This window comes from Falco punctatus (assembly GCF_963210335.1).
Source record: "Falco punctatus genome assembly, chromosome: 4".
Classification (NCBI taxonomy): domain Eukaryota; kingdom Metazoa; phylum Chordata; class Aves; order Falconiformes; family Falconidae; genus Falco; species Falco punctatus.
Window position 1 is genome coordinate 83,616,659 of NC_137583.1, and position 17,666 is coordinate 83,634,324.

Consider the following 17,666-nt stretch of genomic DNA (forward strand, 5'->3'; position numbering starts at 1 on the left):
CTTGATTACAGTGAGGTATCATGTCTCTGTGGCCATTGTTGCTCCCCTAGAGCAGGGACGTGGAAGGGGACTCGTAATTTTGGTAGGTGAGTGGTCAGGCTGCTGTATCATATATGTCGGTAGTGACAGGCTTTGGTCACCAGTGTAACAAGTGCTATAAGGCAGAGCAAGACCTAGAGAAGTAAAGTACTATCTGTAACAGTGAAATGAAACTTATCTACATATAGGTATATTAATCAGCAAACAAGATAACACAATTTTTGAAATATCATTATGAAAAATAACCTTCACATAGCATGCGTGAAATCTGCCAAGATGCAGAGGAACACGGTGCTCTTGTCTGATACGCTGTCAAATGCTGCTCTTCTGAAACCATATAATCTTGTAAAACTGAGAAAGACGCCACACAAATTGCCTAATGCTTCTAAAAATAAGTGTGAGCTGCTCAGCCCCTCTCCAAATTTTAGCAAGTCAACCGAATAGTGCAGTCGGTAAGCGTGTCTAACATGCTGTGCCACAACTGGTGACTTACTATAAGAATTATATCAAGCATGCTAAATACGGAAAGGCTGCTTATAACTGCACGCACAAAACCCGGTCCCTCATTAACATCTGCCCCCACCTTCTGCTCCCTCCCAACCCGATTAGCTTCAGCAATCGCCTCTCGCAGGGCGGCTGCAGGTCCTGCAGGGAGCAGGCAGCAGCCCAGCTCCCCCACCGAAGCCAACTGCAGCGTAGCCAGAGAAACGGGCAGCAAAAATAGAACAGCAGGATGGCTGCGCGTGGGCGAGGCAGAAACCACATTGCCAGCAAAACCTCCCGGCGTTATTTTAGGACCGATACAGAGGCTGTGTCGTTTTGCTCGCTTTTTGCAAAATACTCCCTGGGGATGGCAAGGAGCACAAGTCCCAGGCGAGCAGAGTTTCTGTCCCGCTCCCCTGCCTTCCCTTCCTCCCTCCCTGTCTTCTCCCCAACAAAACGGGCTGGGCAGGGGGAAGGGGTTAATCGCGCTCGAGGCCCAGCGGCGGCGGCCGCCGGAGGTTTGAAAGACAGAGACTGGACAGCTGTGTTTGCTGTGGTATTTTTAAACGCATTAATGCAGGCTCCAATCACCAGGCCATGCTTGACCTATTTTTGGCTCAGGCCGGCCATTGTTCTATTTCTGCCGCCGCTGGGCCACGCGGGTGTCGATTCAAATGCAAATGAGTTATCGCTGCTGCTCCCGCCAACTTTGTCCAGCCGCCCGGCCGAGGGAGCGCAGAGGGGCGCAGGGACAGCAACACTGGTCCAGGCTGGGGTAATTCAGACTAAACCCTCCGGGGCTCCCGTCCCTTGAAAGGTGGCTTATTTGGTTTGATGGTTTGTAAGAGGCTGTGTTTCCCCCCCCGCCCTGCCAGAAAGCCCGAAGCGCAGAGATATTTCTTCATTTCTTCTTCCACCTGCCGTTGGCTGCCCGAACACAACTGCTCAAACTCGGCGGTGCACAGCCCCTTGCACGCTCTCAGCTCCCTTCCTGCAGGCGGGGGCTGCTGAGAGAGGATTTGGGTTTTTTTCCCTCTCCCAATAGATATTTGTGCAAGTGCTTAAACATTGCTAATTGCCGAAGCGTATTATCTTACAGCCCTCGCTGGAGGAGGTAGGACCGCAGAGGGTCATGCCCGACGCCCCTGTGCAAGTGCAGTGATGAATCTCTTGTGTAGCTGAAGTGCAGACCAGTTGGAATATGCTGCAGACAATTTACGAGAGTGAATCGTGTTTTTCCTCAGATGGGGTTTCTGGACGTGAACAGCTCTTGGCTCAGCAAAGAATGCACAGTATGATCAGCTCAGGTAAGAGACAGCTCCGTACTTCAGACTTCAGTGGCTGACAGGGAAAATACAACCTAGCAAAACAAAAAACCCCACCCTTCCGTTAAAGAAATTATTTTTGTAGGCTTTATGTAAGTTGCTGTTAAATAATTATGGTAGCATGTTAGACAGCAGCTGCTGCTTTTGTGGGGAGTTTGTCTCCTTCAGTCTGCTGCTTTCCAGCCAGAGCGAAATGCTCACAACTGAAATCAAGTTTGGGATTCCTTGTTTGTTTTGTTGTGTGGTTGCAAAATGGGGCTTATGGTACAGGCTTATTCACAGTGAGAGGCTTCCTCAAGACAGACCTTGTCAGAGGGCTGCAGTTAGAGCCCCTCATAGGCAATTCTGATCATATGTCTATTGTAAACAGGACTGGGTCCTCCTGTGAGTTTGCTTTTCTTCAGTTTGCATATAAAGGGAGTTTTATAATAAGATATTTCTCTTTTCATTACAGTGTTACTTTAAAATGTCTTTAATATGCATACTTACCTATTTTTTTACTTTAAAAACATTTGTGAACCTGGCAATAGTGGTCTGATGTAATGTCAGATGTAAATTGGATGTGTTTTTCCATGAAGGTATTTCAAAGCTGCTCTGAAAGAACGTTGTATGTTTCCTCATGTCTTTGAAGCTACCCATGTATTTTCTAGTTTCTTTTCTAGCTGTGTTTGAGACTTGCAAATGATGTACTGAGGATGAATTAAGTTGGAAGAATTGTTGCTGTTCAGATGAAATGTCATTTTAGACAGGCTAAAAAAGTCAAAATTTCAGGTTACTTTTGCCCATTCTCCCTTAAACCCTATGAATTCCAGTTCCATCTTTCAAGGCACAATGCTGTCTGTTTTATATATTTTTATGCAAAACAAAGTCAGAAACCTAGAATTAAAGTGGGATTTATAGAAGACCTGTGTGTAGAATGCAGAGTGAATTGTTTACATGTACTTTAGTCTTAGTTTTCTCCCTTTTCCTTTTTTTTTTTTTTTCTTTTTCTTCTTGTTCTTCTTTCACAAAACTTGGCAGTGCTTCTCAGTTTTTAAGATTCATTATATGTGTAGACCATGACTGTCTTCATGTATTGCCTGTTTTGGTACACCTGTTGAGCCCATGTTTGTCTGTTTTAAAAAAAAACCCACACTTTCTTTTCCTGCTTTAAAGAACAAGAACATACAGTTTTACTTGTGTTTCTTTCTTACATATAATTTTAGAGCAGACTTACGGTTTCAAATATGAAAATAATTTGTGGCTGTGTCAAGTGGTAATATCTTTCCTATTAGAACAGACTTAGATATGTCTTAACCTCATGGTTAGCGTTTTTCAATATAGAAAGCCTAAGCTACCTCAGAATGATTATAGACTGAAGGAGGGAATGAGAGATTGAAAATCTATTAGGTGCAGGTTAAAATAATGAGAATACCTAAGGGGAATGGAGACTTCCAACTGGTGATGTCAAAGATTGCCAGTTTTTCTATTCCTTCATAAAGCTGCTGGGTTGGTTGGTTGTTTCTGGATTTCTCGAAGAATTTACTGTTTCTCTAACTTCTTAGAAGAGATGCTGGTCACCAATTACAGTTCCTTTGTCAAGGACAGAAATCACGTGAAAGACTTGTTTACAAATATGAACAAAGAAACTGTAGCAAAGGCAGGGGGTAAAAGCAGAACTTTTCTGAAAGCACTACAGTTCCGCAAAGCCATCTACAATGCTGACCTCTTGTTCAAGAATTGTTGCTTTTCTTTGGTTTTCCTGAACAGCTGAGAAGGTGTCTAGTGCTTTTTTTATTGGTCAAAGAGATAAGACAGGCTCCTTCCCCTCCCATGTGTTGTTTTTTCTTAATGCTATGACAAGTTGAAGTTTGCTGTATACAACTGAAAATCAGGTTTTTTAGCTCACTATGGTACCTTTTAACTGCCAACTAATGTTGCTTGAGTAACGGCAATTTTCTCATTTGAAACACAAGAAAGGGAGTAATTTCCTGTAAGTTTATAGCTCTGCTTTTCTTCACTGGAGTCAAGAATATCATGTAACAGTTGATTTTTATCTGATATCACATTAGGCCCATGTAGCATATACAATTTCCCCTCTAGTACTAGGTAGAATAGAGGGGGCTTTTAGACTTTAAAACAAAACAAAACAAAAACCTAGTCAAGAGCATTATCCTCAGGTAAAAGATGTTTAAATACATATTCTGTAGAACACAAAATATTCCCCAGTGATTCTGTTGGCCTTTGAAATACACAACTAGACTGCAAGTAGTTGACAGCATACATAGTCTGCAGTTTAATTCGTGTCCCATGAAACTACAATGCCTGGTGCTGCTGTCAATTACCTTCAGTTCCCTTGAGTTCAGGGTCTTGCAGGATCTGGTAACTTTTCAGGTATTGTCTCCCTCTATGCTGCATATAGGGGAGAAAGAAAGAGCCAGGGTATGACAATAGGCTGCAGTGTTTGGAGTAGCTAGAATCAGTCATTTGAACTTTGCTTATCAGTGTCCTTACTTTAGTTATCTTCACTTACATGTATGTAACTTTTGTTCAGGTTAAAAAATTGCACATATTGAAGAAAAATCAGATCTCTGAACATTTATACTCTGCACCCTTGATATTCTTGATGCCTTTGAAGAAAGCACAAACTAAACACTCAATAGAGTTTTAGGTTTGCTAGTTTCCAGATGAATTGAGAATCTATTATGCAACTCTCATTTTCAGCTGGGCTGGAGCCATCCCCAAAGAAGACAGATTCAATGGCCAACGGATATGTATTTGCAAACAAACTGTCTAAGGAATTTCTGACAATAGCAGGCATAGGAAATACCTGTGTCATGTGAAGCAGTTCTCCTGGTATTCCCTCAATTACTGCTTTGCCTGTCTGTCTCCATCCCTGCTTGTAAATCATACTATGAATGAGATGATCTGGATAGGTACCAATCAAAAGTCTAATTATGAATGGAGCAATCTAGATCGGCACTGACTCAAGAAGCTGTGTAATTTGCAGACACCTACACCTTACAGCAGAGAGCAGTTTCAGCTATCTTGAGAAGACTGCACTAGATTCTCCCATATGGTACTGTTGCTCTGAAATGCAGCAGTAAGTGCTGTGCATCTTTATTTAAGAGTATGATGGTGAGATATTCTTATTTGGTACCATAATTATTTTAGTTTCATGGTTTAAAAAATAGATCTGGAGTCTAAAGCCTCTTAGTTGGAGTTACAATTTAATTACATTGTTGCTGTATTTTACCCCAAAATCTCAACTTCCATGTGTGTGCAGTGACACAGTGGACCTCAGTGTTCATCTGGCCTCTTGCTACCTCAAGACAAGTAGTAAACTATTAGTCACTGAAAAAAAGCACGTGGTACAGCACAGTCCGTGGCAAGAATGCTCGTTAAAATGCAGTCAAGAAATAACTAATGCAGGGCTACAAAATAGATGTCAGTTGTGTGAAGGAGAAGAACCAACCTGCCCAGCCATGGTATCTGTAAATGTGGGACTCTAAGATGTAAATGCTGATTTCATTAACTTCTGGTTATTTAAGATACTGTGCTGTTTTTCCAAAAGGTAAAGTTGCTACATTTGCTTCACTGGCCATATTTTGACATACAGCCTTGTACTACCCTCCCTAAATTCCACCTTAGCTTTTATTGGATAAGGGATCCTCTACTTCCTGCCCAAAGCTGTTGTGTTGAAAAATCAAGAGTTCAAGGAGATCTTGAACTTAAAGCCTTGGCTCATCACTGAGTTGACAGGTGACCTGAGCAAGTTATGCAATCCTGCTTACGTCAGCTAACCCTTCTGTGAAAATACAGAAAATGATACCTGTCAGGCTCAGGAATCTAGAGAGCAAAACTATTCTAAAGGGAATGTAATGATTCAGAATTATTGATTTGATTTACTTCATCTACCTACAGGCTTGTGAAACACCTGCAATTTCACAAGTGTAGTAACTGAATGCAGTCCCAGCATTTTATTCTTTGCACAAGTCAGGAAATTCAAGCTGTGTCACCTGAATATAAATGACAGAACGAATGCTACAGACATCATGTTGCGCATGGGTTGACAGGTCCTCATGAGCTTTCTTCTCTCAGTAAGCCCCCATGTACAAAATTTCTCTCATATGTTGTACCTATTGCGTGGCTTTGTGACCACATATGCACATTTGTGTACGTGCGTTTATATTGCCTTCAGGGGAAATTCTTTGGTATTTGCTCTTCCATTTTTTTCTGGCCAAACAAAACTTTTCACCACCTCAACGGTTCCTGTGGAGATATTGCAGAAAGCAAGTTCATTTAAAGGTTTGCTCTGATGCTCATTAAAAACCTGACATATTTGCATATCTGAATCAAGTAACGTAAACTTCTTACAGATACAGGATACAAAATGTCGCATATGTGATAACATAGGCAATAACTCTTCAGAGAGAGTGAGAATAGATATGCTGAGCTTATACTTTGTGTTTCTCTTCAGAATAATGAAAGAAAACGAGTGTGAAAATTCAGTTCAGGGAAGTTCTGGATAACAGCTGTAGAAGCTTTTTCAATGCCTGTCATAAAGGATAGGTAGAAAAATAATCTAGGTGTTTCATAGCAGTAGCTGAAGTATTTGAATTAATTTTTATTGAAGAGTAAGGCCTAAACAATTACTACAACAAGAAGAGACAAGCAACGCAGACCTGCAGGTCCTATGTGGTTGAAATCTCTGATTTTGAGTAGAAGCTCTGCCCAATAATGTATGCTGGACAAGACACTGTTTGTGAATTTAGTTGAACAAAAGTGTGGTAAAATGGAATGTAGCTGCTTTTTCTGTTTTGCATTATTAAGAAGACATTGAGTACAAACCAATGTTGCAAACTTCATATGTCGTCTGATGCTGTAACATTGCTTTTTCTTTCTTTTTATTTAAGCCCCAGCTTCTGGAGCCATGTGATTACCTGACAGTCTTACTTTGTATTAGAAGGTATATTCATATGTTGTGGGAGAAGCCTGCTGTAAGAATTTCAAAGTACAAGATTGACAACAATAACAAGCTACAAAATCTGGGAAGTAAATAAAAAAAGAATGTGAGCATAATTTCAAAACCTCTTTGAGCATCTTTCCTGATGCCATTAAACACTGCATTTAATACTGAGGTTCACTAGTACTGGCACTTGGTCAGTAGCTCCCCTCTCTTTGGTGTGTTGAGCTAAAGCACTTTATTGGAAAAGAGCTTTTTACTTCAGATGTTTATTATTTTAGCTGTTTCCTAAACCTATTGGTTTGCGCTGAAACTCAAGAGGCAGTTTCAGCCAGAGTCTTCCCTCCTGTAAAAAATATACATAGAATCCATTTAATTCATGAAGGTTTGTGTTGGATATGAGGAATTGTAATTCTTCCTACTTCCAGAGTTTTGATCATATCTCTGTTTCTGTACTGACTGCCCAGCCCCTTTCTTCTGTATAGTCTTTGCAGAGAAAGCAAAAGCTGTGAGAAAGCAGAATAGATAGATAGCCTGCAAATATATGTGTATGTACACATTAATTTCAGGTTTGGGTGTGGATGATGGGGAAGGTTTCAGGTGGTGTTACTTTTCAACCTTTCCCAACTACGGTTATGGGTGGGTCTTTAATATGATGAGTACAATCCAAAATGTTGTACAGAAACTAATTGGAAGATATTATTGTTAAACACATGAACATCTAAAATGCCCTGTTCTGTGGATCCCTTTAACAGGCTGACTCCTCTGGGTCAGTTATTCTTAGCCTAGTTATTTTCATCTTATGGCATTACAGGTCTAAGATTAGCCTGTTAGGCGTTATCATGCCATCTGAGTTACCTCCTAATATAACTGTACACCGGAATGATTATTTATAGACAGAGCATTCTGTCATTTTTACTTTATTTCTGGTAGTTTAAATAAAGAAGAGCAACACTCAAGAAAAACCACAGATTCCTTCCTGCTGCCAAAACAACATGATAACTGCCTGCTGAGGGTCAGGGATATTGTTTAAAATGTGTGCTTGCATCAGATGCAAACATCCTCTTTATCTCCCCCTCTTCTACTGAAATATGAGGTGCTTGAAGGTACCACTGCTCCTGTCTCTTCTGGAGGAGGCAGAGGGGTGCCAGATTGATGCACCAAACGACGGAGAAGAGAGGGTTGTGGTTGCTGATGAGAACAAGGATATCCAGGTGCTATTTTTAGGGGCTGCCACTGTCGAGCTCCATGTTCAGTGTGAACATGTCACATATGCACACAGCTCCTCCAAAATGGACCCCTCTAGTTTTGTTACATAAAAGTGATGTTTGCTGTTCAATTAGCCTTCTAGAGGCTTTTCACAGACATAACGGGAAGCCTCGGCAAATTGACACATTTTTAGCAAACCATTTTTTTTGTGCTTCACAAACATTTCTACTCAGTGAAAAAACTTGAATCCTAAAGCAGAGTTGTCATTCAAAAACTGAGTGAGGCACGTTCTCCCCCAAGGAAATTCACTGGGATCTTTGTGCTTGTATGTGTTTAACTAGGAGCAAGCTTTTAGTGACAGTTTAGTAAAGAACAGCAAAAATAGTAAAGTGGCAGATCTTCAGCTGGGTGTCAGTGCAACTTCAGGCTGTAGTTGTTTCTCAGGAAGCTGGCAGTTTATAAAACAGTGATGTATTACTGGATTACAATTATCTAATGAACTCTATCTTTTCTTTTTTACCTTTCTTCTCTAAATAAATGACGTGTTTCTATATGTGCGCACATTTGGGGGGCACCTGGTTTGTTCTACTTCGTAATGTTACTTGTGTAAAAAGGCTTGCAAAATCAGTGGAAGCCTTTGCATGGTTGAATGATATAGTCCTGGTTTAACTTCCATTGCATAATAAGGAGCTCATTTCTTTTTGTCAGGCTGGCAGTTCTGTGCATGACTGTAAAGGTACTTTTGCATTTAGTATAATCTGAGCATAGCCAACACATCTGTTTTATTTGTTTTGTGTCTTCTGGTTGTAAACTTCTTCCAGCTTGTGGAGTATACAAACATGAAAAGAGCTCCAAGAATTCAAGCCCTTTGTGGATGAATGTGCTTGAAATGCAGGATGCTTTATTCTAATGATAACATGTTCCTTCTAGTAATGAAACCGAGTATCATCAAAGGGAGAGAAGAGAAGGAGAACAGAATGAATTATTTGAAAATGCCAAATATATAAATCTTGTTTTTACAATCAAAGACTATTGTTCTCTTTCACAATCCCTGTGGTTGAAGGTATGCATGCCACAGGGAGGAACCACAGCTATTCAATTTCAGTGAAGTCTGGAACTGTATAATGAGGAAGCTTAATGTTAACTTAATAATTTCCCCCAACTGTTCTGTTCTTAATCCAAGTTTCCTTTTTCTTTCTTGGTGCCCAAGGCCACCACCTTGTTGGTGTTGAGCAGTAACAGTATGAGAGGGAGTAGCGAAACCAAACTGTTAGTGCTTAGTCCTACATAGAGACTCTTTTTGATGTTTGCTACCCCTGTTTACATTTAGTAAAATGTTAGTGATTGCCTTTTATTTACCTATTCACACCTCTTTTTCTCACAGACAGTAAGTTCTTAATTTTCTTCATCTACTTGTTTCATGTCTAGATCAAAATCCTTTTTGAAAAAACATGCATTTTTTCTTAAGCCTTGTGAAGTCTTGGAATCTGACCTTGAAGTTTTAAAATGCATAAAAAAATACACGTATTACAATATCACCAAGAAACATAAAATATCTAGTTTTTTTGAGATTTCATGCTGACATGAATAGTGCTGTAATTAGTATATATGTAAATACATACTGTTAAAGGACTATATAGAAATTACTTAGATGTCTCAAAATGTTCATCATAAAAATCCTTGCACAGCAGCCGCTGAAATTTAGTGGGACCTAAATCTGGGAGAGCTCTTTACCTTGGGAGTCCAGTAGATGCTCACCAGCTTGTGTTGTGCATATGCTCAAAACTGTTCCAGGCTCCAAAGACAGAGCCAGTCATTCCCACGCACACGTCAGAATGTTGGCATCATTTTATTTGCTGTCACTGTTTTTCCTACAGGATCTGTTTCATAAAAAGAAGAACGTTTCACCTTATTGTTTCTTTTAAGAATTGGCAATAGTTATCATAGAAGGAATTCCACAGGATATAGTAAGTTTTACCTAGGTTTCTTCAAGAAGTATGAGGGACGGACTGGCAGGAGGGAAAGAGGTTTGAAAAAAATATGAGAGGATTTAATAAATGGAGTAGTAATGCAGACATGAGCTATAGAAGCACTTCCTCTGTTAAAGTGCTGTTGTGAGGGAGGGTGGCGAAGGCGCCGAAGATGTAAGAGAACTATGTGGGAGGTGGAAACCAGGGGAGTTTGAAGTACAGTTCTAGCTATCCATGAACAGAGGGGAAAATATAGGTGAAAACAGTTATGAAAACAATCGACTTCAACTGAGTTGAGAAAAGTTTCTGTCAAAAAAACCCTCCAAAGACATAATGAAGAATACATGGAGAAGTAGGGATATTTTAGAATTAACAAAAGTTGGTGAAAACTCAGGACTGTGTTACTCTTGTAATCACATGGTAGGCTAGTATTCAAGGATTTCCCTTGCCATTATACAGACTGTTTTTCTGGGGTTTTTTATCTGAGAATGAGTAATTTGTTTAGGAGAAGGAGAGTTGTAGGACACTCAGTCAGTTTATGCACACACTACAAATTCTGCTGCATCTCATCATCCCAAAGTCCCCCTGCAAGAGGTAGCTCAGCTTTGCTGGAGAACCTGCAGAGCTGTCTCACCAGAGCTTTGCTGTAAACTCCTATCACTGTGCCATCTGCACTATCACTATCTTGCCTTTTCTTGCTTGGTCTAGTAGGCAGTTTTCTGAGCTCTGTGCTTATTTTCTGGGTTGTGTTTGTTTTTTTTTCCTTTTGTGTCAGTGCATGCAAAGTGATTATGGGGCAGCTGGAGGACTTACTGGGGAAATAAGGGAAATTACAAATGTCAACATCAAAGGGCTATAGGCAAAGAAATAAGGAATGCTAATGCAGCTAAATTAAGTAATGGTGATGCTATGGATGATTAAGGATACTAATACTGACACAGCTATTTTGTTTAGAAAATAAATTTTTAGAAATGGGAATATTTAAATATAAACTACTCTTGGGCTAAAATTCTCAAACTTGATCTAAGAGCCTCTCTCTGGTCACTGGTCAGGCATATACAATAATTGAGGATGTATATACATAGACTTATTACCAGTCTTACTCTGTCCCCCCTCACTGGGGACATATTGGTATAAACGTATAAAAACCTGCCAAAAATTTTAGTAACTCTGGGTTTCACAAGTTAGTTCAGGTAACCCGAATGAGTGCCTACAGCAAAGGGGGTTTCTTCCTCCTGCAGGTCTAACAACCCAGAGGAGGTGGGTGCGCATCCCATAAACCTCCCTGTCTGCCTGCCTTTCTTCATCTGCAGCAGCACAGGTTTATTCCTGAAAACCTCAGAAACTTGTTCTTAAGGACCTGGTTTTGTTATTCCCTCTAGGTAATACTATTGCTAAGTCTGTTCTGGTAGTGACTAGGAGCTCCAGGTGCAGGGTAGGCTGTAAAACATTTAGCAGCCAAATAGGCTTTAGTGTTCTCCTGCAGATTCAGAAAGACATGAGTGAATGTAGAAATCTGAACTATTCCTTTCTCCATTTTGCTCTTTCTCCTTCTGTTTATTTTTATTATTATTATTTTTGTTAGCCATGACTACTGTTTATGTGATTATACAGATATAAAACCTCAGTAAATATGAGTGTCTATAGATGTCTGTAGAGATGGCAGCTGGCACTGGGAAGGAAGAGCAACAGTCCCATCCTCTCCCTGGTCCTGGGCTCTCATTCTTCTGCTGAACAGACACATCCCTTGTACTGACACAGGTATTCATGTGTCCATTGGGACTAACGGAGTGAACAGCTGACCCCAGTTAAAATGTGCCTCACCAGTTCCTGGTGCCACTGCAGGTGTGTGGTGTGCTTGGGGAAGGAGGGCATCGTCCTTGTGGTCGGAGGGGCCATGAGTGTGGAAGGGAAGCACAACCATTTCTCTCGGCTTCAGCTACAGCATACGGTGGCCCCAAATACACATCAAACTGCTGCCTGGGGAATCTTCTGTGTCCAGAGAATACACCCCTTGCTCCTCTCAACTATTAAAGTGCAGAGCCTAAAATTTGACACCCAATTAGCACCTTGTTAAACTCCAGTTAACTACATAGCACTTTACTGTTAAGTAGATTTTATGCTAATACTGTCCCTGTGAAGCTGTCAGTAATTATCTTTCATCATCCATAGGGCACATTTCATCTGTTAGTACAATACGAAAACACCTTACAAATGTATGCTGTTTCATATTGAGTAGCAAATTATATCTATGTTGGCATCCAGCAACCTGGACCAACATTGAACATATTGGACCTCTGCACCTCTGAACCATATCAGTCCTGGTGGGGTGCCACGTGAAGGGTCTGCTCCAGGAGAGCCTTAATGGTTCTTGCATTCCATTTCTGCTTCATTCCTTTTTCAGTCTTTGTGGAGAAAATGTGTTGCCAGACATTCTCCCACTGTAATCCCTCCTATCCTCCTTTATTTGTGTAACCCGAGAGTGCTCTGGTATGCCCTTATCCTTCCTAGACAACCTGGAAATCAGTAGAATTCAAGTTATGGAAGGGAAATTTTCCTTTGTGCGATGCTGTTCCCTGGTTGCTACTTAGCTACTGGTATCAAGTGCTTCCCTATGTAAACCAAAACCATAAAATATCTCTAACTGATGCTGACATGCTAGCAAATGCAGGTCAAAAGGACCATACAGTTGTTGCAGTTGTTGCTGTTCTTTTCTTACCAAGTGCAGTTTCAAGTTGAAGGCACAGTTTGACTCTGATGGCTGGCACTGGGCTTTGCTGAGTCTGGCAATATGAAGTGCAGACATTTTTTGGATCAGAACCCTTCAAAATGACCGGGCTCTCCACAGTGACACCCCAAGCAGAAGACGCCAGACCTGAAAGGAGAGAGATTTTCATTGCTCTTCCTTTGCTGTGAAAGTCTGTGCCTATGTCTGAACTGGGGACCACCACAGACTGTGTCACCAGTGGGGCAGAGTAGAAAATCAGAAGTATTAGTTGTTAATAATTATATGGGATAATAATGTGTTGTGTCCAGCTGTCAGGACTTGGTATTTGATTAATTGTCTAAACCCTCAGTAGAGAGAAGAAAACTCCGCTTTCCCCTTAGATAAGATGTTCAGATGTTTGAACTTCATGGTTATGAATGCAATTGTAAAGTCTAGCCGGAAGACTCTTTCTGCAAAAGAGAAAGGCTGTATAGATTAATCTTACGTTTCTGCACTAAATCTACTTTGTTGTTATATAACCCATACTTGCACTCCCCAGAAGGCCCACAGTTATGCAAATAGTAGTCATTAATAATATGGTTTTCCTCTTCCAATATAGATGGATGGATGCTTAGGTGGATATAAATAGTATGTGTTCCATGCAAAAAAAATGTAGTAGTCCAAATGAAAATCAGACTCTTTCTACTTATGAAAGTCCTTCCAAGCTCTTAATCATCTTAAATCCAATTAGCCTTTTCCTGTTTCTGACATGGCTCCCTTTGAGATAGGATAACCTGACTGGAATATTCCTGATGACAAAGCCTTGTTGATGAATATGAAAACTTACTTTTATCCTGCTTTCTGTACTTCCTGTTTTCATTTTTGAATCTTGCTGTACATTGACCACATGTTGTCGCTGAGCTGTCTGCAATGACAGCCATCTGTTTTTAAGGTTACATTAAGGTTAATGAAGCACAGTAAGGTATATTCCACTCATTCCTCCTGATAGAAATTACCATGCACATACAAAAAGTGAGTGAACTCTCCTATTTTGTTTCCCAATCACAAAGCTTTATGAGGACCTCTGGCATTCCTCAGAGCCTTCCATGAAATATCCTGAGAAGATTTGTTTCATCTGTGGTTTTAACCCAATCAATCTTTTTTCCATTATTCTTCTTTCCAGACCTCTATTAAAATAGCAATTACTGTTGCCTCACTGTGCTATCAACCTTTCCTTAAATTCAAAAAGAATATTTATTTCCCTTCTGCTTTTTCTCTTTAAAACTGTTTCTGATCAGCAATGAAGTTCTTGTAATTTCACGTAAAGGCCAGAGCAGGACTCAAAATCCAGCGAGACACCTTCTGAGGACATTTTGCAAGTCCAGATAAGTCAGTGAACCAGATCCTTAACCAGTACCAAGTGTCACATCCCCACTGAAATCCAGACCACTTTTTAGTCACCATTTTGTTAACCTTTGAAAGAATTTGTTATGCTTTTGTGTCTCAAATATGCATGCAATTATAATTCAAAGCTCATAACTGCATCCTACAAAGTCAGTTTGCATCAAACCTGATTTGTTCCCTAAATGTCTGTGAGATTCAAACAAGTCAAATTTAAACAAAAATTGGCTCAGTCGTGGCTGTTAATAGAGGATATAGTTTCTGAGAGAACATATGGGGAAAGAATATCTCTTTCCCTTTCTTCTTTTAAAATTACATACATGGCTTTTGTTTGGCTAAAATATTTTTTTGTTAAATCTTTTGTAAGATTGATCTGTAAGCTCAACAAAACATTAGAAATTTTAAATTCAAAACAACTTGTTTTAAAAAAATCAGGAGATTAAAGCAATTACAGTAGTTTATGCATTTCAACCTTGATTAGTGTGTTCACAATTACAGCGGTATAAACAGATCATATTTAAAATGAACAAAGTATTTTTGCTTCACCACTCATTTGCAATACTGTCTGTAGTTGTGGTCCAAAGAATTTAAAATGAAAAGAAAATATAAAGATTACAAATCTGATATAAATACTAGAGGATAAAACATATGAAGAGGGATTAAGGGAGCTATATTTATAGTCTATAAGAGAGAAAGCTTGAGGGACACGGGCACAGGCTATAAATAACTTCAAGGTAACGGTATAAATGAAGGAAGGGAATTATTTGTTCTCAAAAGATGGTGAAGCATGGAATAATAACCTGAAGCAAAGAAAAGTTTAGGTTAGATGTTGGAACTTTTTTCTAGCAGTAAGAGCTGTGGAGAGCAGACACATAAATAAGGTAGGAGGGTGAAACTACCTAAAACACCAACTACAGCTGTTTTGCTGCTGATTGAAATTACTCATAGATGGGGTCATGCTGCAAAATTCACAGGGCCAGACTCAGTGATGCAAACATGTGTTTTTTTCTTACCTGTTGTATTTTGTAATGCCCACATTTCATAATACGCATTAATTTCCCATGAAGACTACTTAGACACAGCATTCCTTCCAAGATTATTGTGCAGGTTTAACCAGATTAAGGGAAAAAATAACATTATTAGTCAATTATAACCTCACTTAGTAGTGGGATTATAAAGTCATATTAGTTTAATCAAAGTGATGCAGTCTCCTGCTATTATTTGCTCTTGTGAGAAGGAGGAAACCCTCTATTCTCATCAGTCCCTAGATGAGATGGTGGCTTTTGAGCGCTGTAACCTTAGGCTGCAGGTAAGCAGAATAGCTTGTGTGAATCTTACACAGTGATGTCAGAACACGCTGTTTGCTGGGTACTGCTGACTTCACTAGAATGTAATGACTTATGTAACTTGGATGCTGGCTTGCTTCAAAGTGAATGCTGATACAGCCATGACAAAAGGAAAAAGGAGAAAGGGCATGAACCCCAAAACAGAGTGCCCCATGTCCAAGGAGGCTCGCATGGTACGATGCTGTTAGATAGACTGGATACCTCTGGTCCCCCTGGGTTTGAGCTAAGCTGTTAAGAGAGTGCTGATCATAGCCTTGAAAATCAGCAGTAATTACCTGTCATCTCTCTTTGTAGAGCAGGCACTGGTTTCCTCTTGGAGTAATTTGCTTCATTTCACTCCACATTCTTCAGATCTTACATGTTGGAGCCAAATATTGACAATTTTCTGGGTACTGATAATTTTGTGTATGTGAAACAAATGCTCTTTGGGAAAGCTCCAGCCTTTAAGAGATTAGACTGTTAGGAAATAAGAGATATGGTTTAATTTATGAGAACTCTAGTATAGAGCTGTATTTTTGCAGCCTGTATAAAGCATAATATTTCTTAATTCTTCTTTCTTCATGGGGCTTGCTTTTTCTCTCTTTTCCTCTAAACTAGGAAGGCTGTTTATCATGTACTGTAAAAAGTCTTTCTCATGAGTCTCTTTTTGGGATGGCCCATACGGTATAAGCAAAGCTTGCTGATGCCTCTTCCTGGAGTTCCTTGAATTGCATTGCTTTATACTGGCAGAAAAACTCAAGGGTGTTGGGACATCATGGCAGCTACACAGTGATCCTTGTCCACACAAATGTACTCATCCCATCACAGACGAAGGTGAAAGTGTTGATAGTCTGACTGACTTGGGATTCTTTGGCTTGAAGGATGTCTTATGTGTGTAAGATTTGTTTATGTTAGTTATAAGGTTCCTATGTATTGAAAGAATAAAGAACCTTGGGGCATGCTGAAAATTAGAATTTACTAAAAATAATTAGGAAAAAAACTTTTAATTTCCCAAGATTATTAAGATAGCACTTACATGTTTACTATGACTTTTTAGATCAAACAATAAAAAAAAAGATCTGTAGTCCATCAGATTTCCAATAATTGAAGATGACACTAAGATGAAAAATCTAGTTGTTCAGCATGCAGTGTCACATTTCAGTATTTAATGTGAGTTATATTCTGAATGGGCTGTTCATAAATAATTTAATTTATTTTTCTGCCAAGAAGCATCTGTCTTATATTGAAAAAGTCTTTATGACTGACTTTATTTCACCTTCCTGGCTGACAGTATCCTTGTTTCATAGCGACCTTCCCAAAGTTAGAGTGAGTCAGCTTTGTTCTTAATTTTTATTTATATTGGCATTTTCTCCTTGTTCTTTCTCAATTCATGCAAAGCTATGAAAGCTATCAATTTAATCACAACACCTTTGGAATGCTTGGGCTCTTCCTTCATGGGCTGAAACCTGTCCTTATGAGGGGAGAAATCATTACGTAAGAAAATCCAAAGACTTTAGACAACAATTGATAATTCATAATAAAAGAATTTTCATTTTGTCTATGCAGAATTTAGAATGTATTCAAATTAATTGGATAATTTATCACAAAATAGAAACAACTCTCAGTTATACGGGTAACAGTCACTTTTTTGCAGTGTTCCTTAGGGCGTGTTTGCTTACTTGATAAAATGTATAGAAAAACTGTCTAGTAGGTGGGTGTCAGTTCCTGTCTACTTCATGTTGTGATTTTATCTCCTAAATAATAAAAAATGTTGATCAGTTATTCACAATGATGTGAATAGATATCCAACTTGTCCAAAATATAAAAATTTAATGCTGTTCCAAAAGTAATGATCTTGATTTATGTCTGATGCCAGCTGGTAAAGTCTGCGATTAAATTGCCATTTTCTTTCAATTGCTTCTCTTTATATACGGAAAAACATTCATAAAAAGTTACCTTCTGATTTGAAATTTCATTTGCTTGTACTTAGGCCAAAAGCAAATGTTGTGCATGTGTGAGGGCTTACATACTTTCATGAACTTGAAAAGGGAAGCATGAAATTAAGTATTATTCTTTCTTTTTATAGAAAGAACAAAATCACATGCTGATGTTCTTCAGTCTTTCAGGAAATATTTTATCTTTAGAATGGAGGCCCCAGGGCTGCCATGCACAGCTGAGCCTGAAGCCTCTGCAAAACTATGTCGTCTTATGCATTTCTTCCGGCACCTGTGCCTACAGTGCCATTGTTGCTTGAGAAGTGAG

At 39.4% G+C, this 17,666-nt stretch overlaps 1 protein-coding gene across 4 annotated transcripts in view; it reads left to right on the plus strand.

Annotated features, from left to right (window-relative positions):
• The window catches only part of HDAC9 (histone deacetylase 9), a 482,690-nt gene that overhangs the window by 200,457 nt on the left and 264,567 nt on the right, over positions 1 to 17,666 (plus strand). Inside the window, exon 1 of one of the 4 annotated variants that reach the window (XM_080383946.1) lies at positions 1,658 to 1,829. The exons of 1 other annotated variant lie outside the window; for it this stretch is intronic. In XM_080383946.1, coding sequence (XP_080240072.1) covers positions 1,724 to 1,829 — 106 coding nt within the window. In that variant the 5' untranslated portion in view covers positions 1,658 to 1,723. Of the gene's footprint in view, positions 1 to 1,657; positions 1,830 to 17,666 lie in introns of those variants that run through there. 2 more of the 4 variants (XM_080383948.1, XM_080383945.1) reach the window with 2 other exon arrangements.